Consider the following 12,542-nt stretch of genomic DNA (forward strand, 5'->3'; position numbering starts at 1 on the left):
TCTTTAATTACTGGACACTTGAGGAGAGAAACTATTTAAAAGTAGCACTGATTTTATATTTCTTTTTTCCCAAACCATACTTGCTGCTTTTTACAGGATGGAAAAAGAAATATTACTTTTCTGCATTAGGACTGCATTCTGCACTGTGGGGAGCAAGGCCGGGGAAACAATGGGTGTAAGCATGATTGCAGAATTGAGTGGCCACCAGTTATAGTTGCTGCTATTAGTGATGTAGGATCAAGGAAAAAAGCCAAGATCATTTGTGCTGTAGATTTCTAGTCTAGTTGTTGTTGCTACTTCTTTAAAATGTAGTAGAACAACTGATTATGCTTTGGAAATGTTAAATATAAAATACTGTAGTGTCTCCTGTAGCAACAGTTTTGTGACCTCACTTGCCATAGCATTTTGTCATGTGTGCCTCTCGGTGTCAAAAAATCTCTTTTCCTTCTAACCTCAGAAGTGTGAGGGTATCAGTAATAGCCTGTGATGGATAAACAGTAAGTTTTGATGAAAGACATCTAGGTGAAATTTGGACTCCAGTCAAGTTTGAATTGGTGGATTAGTATTTTTTCAGCATCTTACTGTACAGTCTGTTTCAAAATATCTTACTTCCCGTTTGCAAAATTTTTAGTATTTCGGATAGCTTTAGCAAAAGCACCATATCTGTTAATGATTTTCTTTGTTGTATTTCATTATTAAAATATTAAGTGGTCCTTGAAGGCATTTTTAAAGTGTAAACTGTCATCCTGGAAAAGTTAAGAATTAATGCTAATTATTCCACTACAAAGGTTTAAAGATTGATTGATTTATTTACCCAATTGGAGGCTTGTGACATGTTGCATATTGATCACTGACTTCATATACATACTGATATCCACTGTGCTCTGAAACAAACATAACCTCAAAATAAGAGTAAAACAGCAAAATCATCCCAAATTCAATTTATAGAAAAGGCATAGTTTTTTTTACTTCCATCAATCTAATGGTGATATTTTCTTGTTATAAAATTTATAAACTTTACATAAGCTACAAGACTATTTTGTTACTTAGTTTACATAACCCTTTAATATGTACATATGGTCCTGCTTTTAAAAAATCCAAATTGTTATTACTACATCAAGTGTGGTAAATCTTCTCTGTTTTTTCCTTTTAGGAAGTAAATGCACTTGAATGTGAGATTCAGTTGCTGAAAAATCTGCTGCATGAAAGAATTGTTCAGTATTATGGCTTCTTGAGAGATCCACCAGAAAGAACTCTCTCTATATTCATGGAATATATGCCTGGGGTAAGCAAGAGAGCCAGTCCACTTCAACCAGCTTTTCTATGCAATATGATGAGCACCCAAGTAGACAGCTTTTGTGGAAGTGTGCACAGATACTAAAGAAATGTCCAAAGTTAAAAACAGTACCACTGACAAGTGCTTACAGCAGCCTCTCTTCTCCATTGCTTGTTCGGGTTTTCAGAATTACAGTGGTTTGTACAAAAGTTCTTTGCATTCCATTCTGGCAATGTCTTTGAAAAGACTATATTATCATTAGTAAACTCTTGAATCGTCCTGAATTTTAATGTTTCTTTTTGCCACACTTCAGCTTGTCAGCTTGCATAGTCACCATCACAACTGCTCAATTATTTCAGGAAAACAAGAAGTAGCTAAGATGGGTGTGGGAATAAGTGCACGCAGAAAATAATCTTGGTGCTTGTTTTTTGTGTGGCACCTAGGTACATGCTGAACTGTTCTTCTACTGTTTTGTTAAGAAGTATGATAAGGTCAGAAAACTGTGGATTTTCATTTTTCTCACCAAGTGGGGTCAGCAGAACGAAGTAAAACATGCTCGTATAAAAACACAGGCTCTGTATATCTGAATAGTTACAGCATTCTACTTTACTGTGAGACTCCACAGAAGAAAAGCGGTGTGTGGATGTGTTTTTGTTGGTGGTGGTGTTTTTTTTGTTTGTTTCTTTGTTTTTTTAGGTGAGTTCTGGGCTTTGTTTTGGGGGGCTTCTTGAATTTTTCTGAGATTTGGCGGACAGTGTCACAGAAGTAATCTTAGCAGTTTGTGTGACAAAGCCAAGTTATACAAAAATAGTTAGAAAATTATGAAACTTTGATTTAATGTTATTTTAAGCCAAGACTTGTTTACCTCTTAATTTTTACATAAAGCACCATCCTCCAGCATGTGGTGGGTTTTTTCTTGACAACCTTTTTTTTCCTGAGTATAAACTAACCAGGGTAAACGGCATGTGTCTTGTCCAATGTGAGTCTGAGACTGCTGTTTGAGTGAAAGTACTGCTGTTCTTTTTCTGTACGTGACACTGGAAGTATTCAGCTGCTTGACAGTTTTAGAGTTAATAGCTTAACATTTCAGTATATGACTTCTCTGTGCAGCCTTTCTTTTGTCAAAGTTTTTATTTTTCTCAGTGGAAGTAAAACTCTATCTGTGCTTTCAAGTTGATCTAGAGAAGTATTGCAACTTTAAATGTCTACATTTCAGGCATAAATTTCATTGAAATTCAACTGTAGTATTAGCCCACTTGTGATTCTAGCAATGTTAGTGTTTTATACTTCATGTTTGCCATAGGGTTCCATCAAAGACCAATTGAAATCATATGGAGCACTCACAGAAAATGTGACTCGTAAATATACGCGGCAGATTTTGGAAGGAGTTCACTATTTGCACAGTAATATGATTGTCCATCGAGATATTAAAGGTAATGGTAGTTCTGTGCACAGTTCAGTGCTCTTTACTACAGATTCTTTTCCAGTCTTGTGTGAAGTGCTAAAATGTAATTAAGTCTAAAATGCCAAAATACTGACTTAAAATCAATGAAATTGCTTTCCCTCATTTATTCTTGTCACTGTTGTAACCTGAGGGGGGAAAAATAAGCATCTTTGTGATGTTCTAGCAGACTTCTGAAAATGTTTCCATAGTCTGTCTCCAAAACAATCATGATAAATTTCTTTCTGATTTTATTTTAGTATTAATAGCTCTGAATATATCAAAGGATGATGTCATTATAAATAGATAGAATGTGCAGAGGAAAGCATCATGACTCAAAAGTTTATTTTTACAGAGTTTTGTTTCATCAATTATATGGAAATTACCTAGCACTTCACTAGTACAAGAAATGACTGGCAGAGGTGACTTGCCTGATCAAATGACTCAGAATTCTTTGATTTTACTGCCAGGAAACTTGAGGAAACAGACATACTTACTTTTTGCAGATAGATATAGCTGACTTGCAAGTGCTGCATAAGCAAGTTATGAATATGTAGTAAGATGGTGATGTGCAAAATAGGTGTGTTGAACACAATACTGTTGTATTCCCCAAAATGTTTACAATTTTCCTGTTGCTTTGTATCGATAGTGTTTTGTTCCAAAAAAGGTTGAGATATCATGGTCAATTTGTACATGCTTATACAAATAAGTGTTTTGAACAAATCTGTAACACAGTTTGAGATATTGCTCTAATATTCTATGAAGGGGTTTTCAGTTGTGGGGAAACTTCTTTCCCATTTCTTTTATTTCCCTTGTATGGCATATTCCTTATTTCGTTAGGAAGGCTTTACAAAGTGACTGGCACTTTCTGGAGAAGGCCTAGGATGCAAACCAGTGTGTACAATTCGTTATTTTCTGAACCTTGGAATAGGGTAATAGGAATGAGCAGAGAGAGTAAATTCTCTGACTTGAAATACTAGGCTGATCTTGCATGGTATCACTGAATCCAAACTTTTGTTACCGTTTTCCACACCAAAATGTTAATGAGCCTTTCATGAATATAATGCTGTATTCCCTTCCTTCCAGGAGCAAATATTCTGCGAGATTCAGCAGGCAATGTGAAACTTGGTGACTTTGGTGCCAGCAAACGACTGCAGACCATCTGTCTCTCTGGTACAGGAATGAAGTCTGTCACAGGAACTCCATACTGGATGAGTCCAGAAGTTATTAGTGGAGAAGGGTATGGCAGAAAAGCAGACATCTGGTATGTTAAAAAAAAACTTCTCTACCAAAAGGTTTCATTTCAGAATGGGCTCTTTTTCGACAGTGTAGGTATTTGTTATCTGAAATTGGAGTGTTTCATTCTGGGGTTTAAGCTGAAGAAGGTGGCAAGCGTGAGCACTTACAGTCATGTTTGGAGAGTGTAACACTGAAATTTGGGAATTTTTCATTTGGCAATTCCTCAGCCCATCAATTTAGGGTACATAAGAGAATCCTCTGAACTGACCTTGCATGAAGTGAGGATTATCAGACTGTTCGTAAATCCTGGAGAGTTGCTGGGTGAAAGCAACATGTGAAGCTTTGAAGCATCAGTTAAGTCAATGTCCTGTAATGAAATTTTACCACTGAAATACCTTTGATGCAAGGCAGAAAATGAAACACTGGTCCTTTAACAGATGAGCACATAAGAATGAATTAACCAGATTTAAATGGGAGGTATGAAAAATAATTTGGTTAAGTTGTTATTAAATATTTAAGAATTAAGATGGAAAGGTAACTTTCAAAAATGAATGTTTGTTATACATTGTGTAATAAGACATAGTCTAACATAGCTCCAGCCCAATGGACAGATGATTTTAGCGATTAGATTCCTTGCACCACAGGTGATCTGTGAACACCCAGAATAATGGGTAGGCAACAGTAGATCTGCAGGAGTAGTAACACTTTGTGTGTTTAAAAAGGAACCACATTATATCCAACCCATTGCAGTACTCTTAATTTCAGGGAATGACAGGGAAATTAATTTAGCCTACTTCAGATCACTTAGTAAATATTCTGCTATACTTGAATAGTAGGACAGCCTTATAGATTTCAGGCAGTTGACTTGTTCAACTTTGAAGTATTCGTACCAATATGTACATTAATACATGTTTTTTTGATGGAGAAAATCCTGGTTAAAACTAAGAAGAAAATATTGAAGTTGGATTTCTGTCATTCAGTAAATCCTTGTTGTGTAAAGAAGTGTACCTCTGTCTAACCATAAAACTTCTTGCATGCATCTTGAAAAACCATAAAACTTCCTGAAAACTGGGAAATTATTCCAGCCTATCCATTTCATAGTATCATTTGCTTGTTACTGGAAGAAGCTGATCTTGCAGGACTTAAGGAACAAAGTTTTTTTCTGGCCACAGGCATGCCTTTCTGCCTTCCTAAATCCTTTAAACATAGGCTTGTATACAAAGATTGTTTAGGATCTTAAAATTTTGTTTGGCAATCTAAGTATATTTTTAGTATCCTTAACTAAAAAAGGATACTACTGAGGTATGGTTTTAAACTTTTTAACTTCCATGTCATGTTTGTGCAGTATACATTGGTGATAATTTGTGCATTTCTTATGAGCTAGCAGTATATGCAGTATACTCAAAGCATTCCTGTTGCTTTGTATTTCCATTAGGCCTTAATGAGCAAGAAAGCTTTCAAGTGCATTCAAGTTCTGCAGGCATCTGAAGAGCTGGGGTACAAGGGCTGCACAGCATTTGTGGCCTGCATCAGCCTGCTGAGCACTGAATAGTGGCAGTACCATAACGCAGTTGGTATCTGAGAAATACCTAGAGAAATACCTAACTGTCTCTTCACTGAGGTTGTAGCTTTTGGCCCAGTGAAGTAATCAAGTGAAGATGTAGGTAGTGATTTATGTAACTTGGAGATAGTGTAGAGCTGTACGTGCAATTTTTGTGAACACCTATTTCCACTGAAGTTGCTCCGTGGAGTTAAGTGGACACTACTTATATGTGGTATTTTAGTAGCTCTCTGCTATTTCTTGTTTTCCTAGAAGGGCATGACTCTGTTGTAACCTGCTGTTTCACTTCTGCCTCTGTTTCAGGAGCGTAGGTTGTACAGTGGTAGAAATGCTCACTGAGAAGCCCCCGTGGGCAGAGTTCGAAGCCATGGCTGCCATCTTTAAAATTGCCACTCAGCCAACCAACCCCCAGCTACCACCTCATGTCTCCGACCATGCTCGGGATTTCTTGAAACGGATTTTTATCGAGGCCAAGCTGCGACCATTTGCAGATGAACTGCTAAGACACACGTTTGCACACTATCACTAACAGCCTGCCTCAACTCAGCTTGCATCTACTGCATTTATTTTCTATTTGACTGCACTTTTATTTTTATTTTTTACAAAAAAAGGAAAAAAAAGACAAGAGAGAATATTCTCTTGAATCTTTGTTTCACTTAGATTGTAAACAATCTAAATTTTGTATCTAAAATGAGAATCTTCTCTCCCCTGCTCCCACCAGGACTAGAACTTTTTGTTTCTATAATGTACTGATGTGGTTCATGTAGATAAAGCACTTTAGTACATATTTGTTCCTTATTTAAAGGGGGAAAAAAAAAAGACAAATGCTTGGACAGTCAGGAACTGTGTGACTTTTTCTGACACCACTGACTGACTCAGGGTGCAGGGAAAAATAGACATGCAGCTAAAGGACAAGAAGGTTACTTCTCTGTGATTCTTCTTTATATTGTAGGTACTTGTGGCAGAGAGTTCCAAGTTCTTACTATATTTTAGCATTTTAATCAGTTTCTGGATTTTACAGTTTAAGCTGGAACATGCAGTTCTGAGAATTAATGATAAAGCTGGAAGAACTTGGAACTCTTTGTACAGCACTGTGTCTAACCAGTACTTCTATGTGACCAAAAGAAAATAACAAAAAAGAACTCAACACTGATGTACTAGTTAGAGGTTTTGGTGTAGAACTAGTGTATTATCTTAATAGGAAAATAATTACAGGTAAACAGATTATGGACCCAGACTCCTAGGAACTACTATACTACAAGGGGAAAATTTCCATAATAGACCAGGGTCAGCTGTTGGATGTAAATAGTTAGGAGAATGCCTCCTGCTGTATCTGCCAAAGAGAACCTGTGTTGCATAAGCTGGGAGGGAGATGGTTATCTTAGATAAGAAAAAAAAAGTGATGTTCAGAGTCAGTTCTCCTCCACAATCCCATGAATGGCTGAGGGGGAAAGGGAGTGACTAACCCTTGTGCAGTATATGAGTTACTTAATTCAGAATGAGTTATACGAAATAAAGTTTTCAAAGCTGTTGAGGGGCACTAGGATAGAATGTATATCAACATCAAGTGCCTGAATAATACAAAATTATTCCCATTATGCACTAAAAAAAATTTAGTAACATAGTTCAGTCATCTAGGATGTGTTGAAAATTCCTGAAATAATGTTAAACATCTTTTAATGCCAGGAATAAGTCACTGAGAAAGATAAGACTCCAGTTATATTTTGAATAAGGTAGCGATGATGAATCCACATGAACAAGGAGGCACAGCACAAAAGATTGTATGAAGAACAGGCCAAAAGTGCAATGAGAGCCAGCAATTAAATAACATAAGCGTGATTACTCCAGCCTGATAATCCAGATGATTGGTGTTTGTCAGATTACCAACTGTTATAAAAAGTATGTGAATCACTTTTTCCATTTCTGAAAGAGTGTAATAAAAGAGCAAAAGTAAAACTCTGAAATACTGCTTCTCAATTGAAGGTCCAGGTACTGATCAGGTGTAGTGAATGACTGACTTTTCACAACAGAGAAGTCAAACTCTCATATTTTTGTAGAAGAACACAACATAATATAAAAGGTCATTTGGAAATAAACTATTGGACTACAGAACTGAAATAATGTATACTGTTTTGGATGATTCATTGCTTGCTTTTGTTGTTTTGTAAAGGCAGAATGGGCTGGTACTGTGAACCTTGTCCACTCTGACAAGGCTCTACCTGTTTTGTATCTTCAGACAACTATCAGAATTATGAAGTGCGTGGAGATAGAAAAATAAGCTTACCCATTCCCATGGTAGTTCACTCATGAGATTTTTGAATTTATTCTGCTAACTTCCAAATTTTGTACCAGAGCATAAGCAGGAGTATGGATCTATCTTAATCACTTTACCTGTAGTGGAGTAAGAACGATTTTTTTTTTTCCTTCGGTTTATGTGAATATTTTACCCAGCCTATAATTTTCTCAGTCAGGGTACACAACTGTGCAAGGTTTTCTGAGTATGGGAAGAACTAATCAGACCAGAGAAAGTTTAGAAGGCTGAAAAGAAAGTTCAGCTTGTATTGACTTTTTTTTTTTGGCTTGTCTGTCCCTAGATAAAAGCTATGAAAGCAGCCTTTAAGAAGAATTGGTATGTACTCTGCTGTAAAGGACCTTTGCTTTATAAGCAAGATTTAGTGACAGCAGGGATGGGAAGTTTAATGTAGAGCCTAATAGTTTATGTAGGTAATTTAAAGATCATATAATTGAAATGATTGATCTCAAACAGATTAAGAAGGTACCAAAACCAAGGTGAAAATGTATATAAAAATCAGTACTGGACAGTGATATCTGAAAAGGTAAGGAAATTTTATATTACCAAAAAAGGACATTAAAGGGAAAATGTAACCAGGTTTATCTGTAGCATTCATAACATTTAAATATGCTATTCTAAAACAAAACTGCACTCTCTGAAGCTTGAAAACTTTCAGAATCTAGTTTTCTTATAATTATGTGTCCTTTTTGTGAAACAGTGCTGGCTCATGTATATTGCAATATCATCTCCTCATTGTGATTTTTAATTACTGAATAATAGAGTTTGCTGCTTTTGTGCCTTTTCTAAAAAACAGCATTCAGTCATGACAATGGTAAGCATTTTGGAGCCAGGAACAAAAGAATTTGCAGAATGCATTTTCCTTAATTTCTTTGACATAACAGAAAGCTGCCAACATAAAGACAGTGCTTCTTAAATGAAGATGACATTTGCCAGTTCCAGTGATTCTAGTAAAATCTTATTAATTTAACCAAGATTAGGCTTGAGCTTTTTTTTAAAAAAAAAAAAAATCTCTATGGAGAATTTGTCTACTGACTTAAGCAACTTAGAGTAAATTAGATGGTTATTAACATAAATGTTTTGAGTTAGAAATAATTATGAAGCTAAATCAAACTTTTACAAAAGGTTAGCTAATATTTATCCTCTATTGGGGTAATGTAGTAAAACAAGCTGCATTAAATAACATAGTACCTCTGTATACATATACAACATCTGTAAAACACTTAACATTGACTACTGGTGTGATAACAAACCCTAGTTCTAGAATTTGAGTGGGCACATGGAATTGCATGCTTAAAACTCCATTGGAGGAAGGCTGCAGAGCCAAGATCCCTGCTCACCACTTCTAGTATCTTACTAACAAAGATACCAGCATTTTAGAATCATGAATTATTCTTAATTGTTGAATCCAATTACTAGAAAATGCCAATGAAAACAATACTGTTGCAGGGTTGTTTTGCTTTTCTGTAAATGCCATGATGAAGCCATCCTCTCAAAAAACAAGGATCAGGGTTCACAGTGAGTATGCATATTTTCAAAGGACTCGCTTATCTGCTAATGAATTTTGTAATTCTGTTTGTTGCATGTATTAACATTAATGGTGTAACTAACAGTCCTGCTCAAGTGCGACTGAAAGTTTCAGTCGTGTTAGAGCAAGTTGGGTTTTTTTAATTTGGGTGATAGAAATATCCATGCAAGGACTTAAAAAGGTATGGATCTAATAACTGCAAAGTTAAATCTGCATAGGCTTTTTTTCTTGACAGTTTAAGTAGTCTTAAAATTTTAACTTGATTTCCAAGTTGATTTGTAGCCAAACAGTCCTTTCAGTACAACAAAATGAAAAGTTACTTGGTTTTTTTTTTTAGCTAGTGCCTTTTTATCTGTATGCCTTAATTTTGTTCGTATTTGAACACCATGTTGAAATATGTCATGCAATTCCATGTCACCAAAACAATCTTAGAATATGGGTTTTTTCAAAGTGTCCAAAACAGAATTCGTCTAACTGCACTGAAAAGTATACTTTAGTTATAATCTGCTGCAGACATTTAAATTGAGAATTTTAAAAGGTGCTTTTTGGAGCACTTCCTGAAGGCTTTGTGTGCTAATAGAGGTTTTGTATTTGAGTTTTGGAGATGGTACACTGATGTGCATACCAAGAAAAGGACTTTTCTGCACTCTCAGAAGTACTGTTAAGAGTTGAGATTTAGCTTCCTAGCTGTGGGTACTGGACTCTGGGTTTACTGTAGAGACTGCAGCAGAGTTCTTCATGTACTTGAAGTTACAGTTGGTACACTCATAAATGTGGTACTGTATTAAAAGCTGTTTACTTTCAACACACAGGAATATGATGTGTCTAAGCAAATCAGCAGATATCTCAGTGAAGCTAACATCGTGCCCATGAAATTCTTTCCTGTGCCTTTTGGATAATCTTAATCCTGCCGTTGTCTTGACTGAAAGCCTTGTAGCACCTGTAGGTACAGCGCAGTACAGCAAGCCATTCTTTCAGACAACTTGGAGCAATGTCTAACTGTAGCTTCAGAGACTTGAGCAAATTAGTCAGATCTACAGTTATTTATAACCAATTTCTTACTTTTTTTAATCTTGAAAGTCTTTGTCACACCTATAGAAAAGCATAATTTGTGTGCTTGAATGTGAGTCCCTATGGTGTTTCTGGAAAAGCAGAAGTATTACCGCCAGTATAATTTCTTCTTGCTGGTAACTTCCTGTCTGGTGTTAATGACAAGCCTGCAGTGTAAAATCACGTACAATTACCAAAGCTTTTCTATCCCCATATACATATAGCCAAAAGTGATGTTTCAAGGATTAGTACTGTTATTTATAGAAACATATATATCCATCAGTAAGCTATTGCTAACTGAGTAAAGCAGGTACTAGTAAAAAGTGATAGACACTGCCCATATTTAAGAGATTTGGGTGTTTATAGTTGTTGTTTTGATGTGCAAAATTCATGCCAGCATTAAAATGAAGAGTTTGCTTTTTAAAACTCTTTCTACCTTAACCTTATTGTTGTCATTCTAAAATTAATGCATAAGCTTGGTGACTAAACCTGGTGACTTTTATGGCCAGGTTTGAGTTTTGGGACATGGAAGGAGCACCATGAAGATGTGTAGATTTGTGACCTGAACCGCTCTGCGCCATAGTGAGAGCATTTCAAAGCTGCTGGGAAGCAGTCCGCTTGACGTGACAGCCCAAACGTCACCCACAGTCACAGGGGTGTCGGTGCTGCCTTCAGGAGGAGCCACAAATGCACACCAAAGGGGGCAGGCAGAATTGCTGCCAGCCCGGGGTTTCTGAATCAAAATCCTTGGTCAGAAACAAAGGAGCTCCTTTCTCTTTTTATTTCCCCCAGCTGGCCTGCACGGTTTCTTTTTCTTTCTAGCTGGCATAACTTAAAAACTGCACAGGTGGCAGCCACTGATAGCTCCCGAATGGGGTGCGAGTTCATGTACGCTTTATACCGGGGCCCTGTCACTTGAACCCAGGACGCTGCAGCTCCCTGCTTGCTGGAGCAGCCCGTGGGTTTTCTCTAGCAATATACACACGTACGTATTGGAGGGGTAGACGGGATGGAGGAAACGAAGTTTCTCGCGTTTCAAAGCACCGATGCTAGCAGTCATGCTTTGGCTAGGTCTTAATGTTCATAAATGTATTTTGAAGGGAGAGGAACTGGATTAAGACATACTAAAATTGTAACCCATGGTTCAGCCCTTACGTTGAGTCCACCGATGAGGATTGGAGGTCAGGGTCTGCTGTCGAGAGAGAAGGAAAAGGATACTCTTAACGCCAGAGTGGATATTCATGGGAAATATTTCAGAGGTTTTTCATGTCTTTTACCCCGGAACTTAGACGATCCTTTTCCCCAGAGGTTATATAACGTGGATTTAAAAACAAGGATTGCATTTTCTTTTCTGAACAGGCATTAGATTGTTGGTTCCCTAGTGTTTGTCTCTCGTTAATACCAGTAAAAAAGGTGGTGTCATCCTAAAATTGGAACGGTTTATTAAAGCATAGCGTCTGTCATCTCAGACCTCGCAGGAGTCATATAATGGAATATCACTGTAAATACATGGAGGAGACTTAGATGAATTGGAACGTAGGCTTTTAGTTTTCATGAAGCTATGAATAAAAATTTGTAAATTTACTCTTGATCTAATGTACATTTTTATGTAGCCATTAAATTCTCTATTTAATCTATCAGTTTCTCACTGTAAATGTTTTTACTCTCAGTTGAATGCTGGGCACAGTTTGTAATGTATGTACACAAAGGTGTTTTTTTCTATCAACGTTGACTTTTTTGCACATTTTTGGAAATATTTAATTTGTACACTGATTTAATACTCTGACCAATTGTTGATGGGTGTATGAGAATCACGTGTGTGTGCAATGTACTACTGTCTGGATGTATGGTTTTTTTATTACTTTTGAGATGTTGCTACCAGTAACTGCACTGCTGTTGCTGCTTTACATGGAATATCTTGTGTTTAAAAAAAAAAAAAAAAAAAGATAAAATGATTTAAAAATTAGCCTATGGTTATCTTGGTTGAGGAACTCAGGAGTTGAGCATTGCTTACTAGTTCCGTTTGTCTAACAACCTTCCAAACGTAAACAAACAAACAACCCCCCCTTGTAATTCTCTGTATGCATTGAATGTGTGCGTGTGTGTATATATATCTCCCAGTAATCTTATTCCACA

General features: G+C 36.6%; 1 protein-coding gene across 2 annotated transcripts in view; it reads left to right on the top strand.

The window, feature by feature from the left end:
• Window positions 1-12,043, top strand: part of MAP3K2 (mitogen-activated protein kinase kinase kinase 2) — a 56,871-nt gene extending 44,828 nt beyond the window's left edge. For both annotated transcript variants that reach the window (XM_075028714.1, XM_075028713.1), the window contains exons 14-17: window positions 1,154-1,285; window positions 2,580-2,709; window positions 3,804-3,981; window positions 5,821-12,043. In XM_075028714.1, the coding sequence (XP_074884815.1) occupies window positions 1,154-1,285; window positions 2,580-2,709; window positions 3,804-3,981; window positions 5,821-6,046 (666 nt within the window). In that variant the 3' untranslated portion in view covers window positions 6,047-12,043. The remainder of the gene's footprint in view (window positions 1-1,153; window positions 1,286-2,579; window positions 2,710-3,803; window positions 3,982-5,820) is intronic.
• Window positions 12,044-12,542: the final 499 nt, after the last annotated feature.

The sequence above is a fragment of the Buteo buteo genome, chromosome 5 (genome assembly GCF_964188355.1).
Source record: "Buteo buteo chromosome 5, bButBut1.hap1.1, whole genome shotgun sequence".
NCBI classification, from domain to species: Eukaryota; Metazoa; Chordata; class Aves; order Accipitriformes; family Accipitridae; genus Buteo; species Buteo buteo.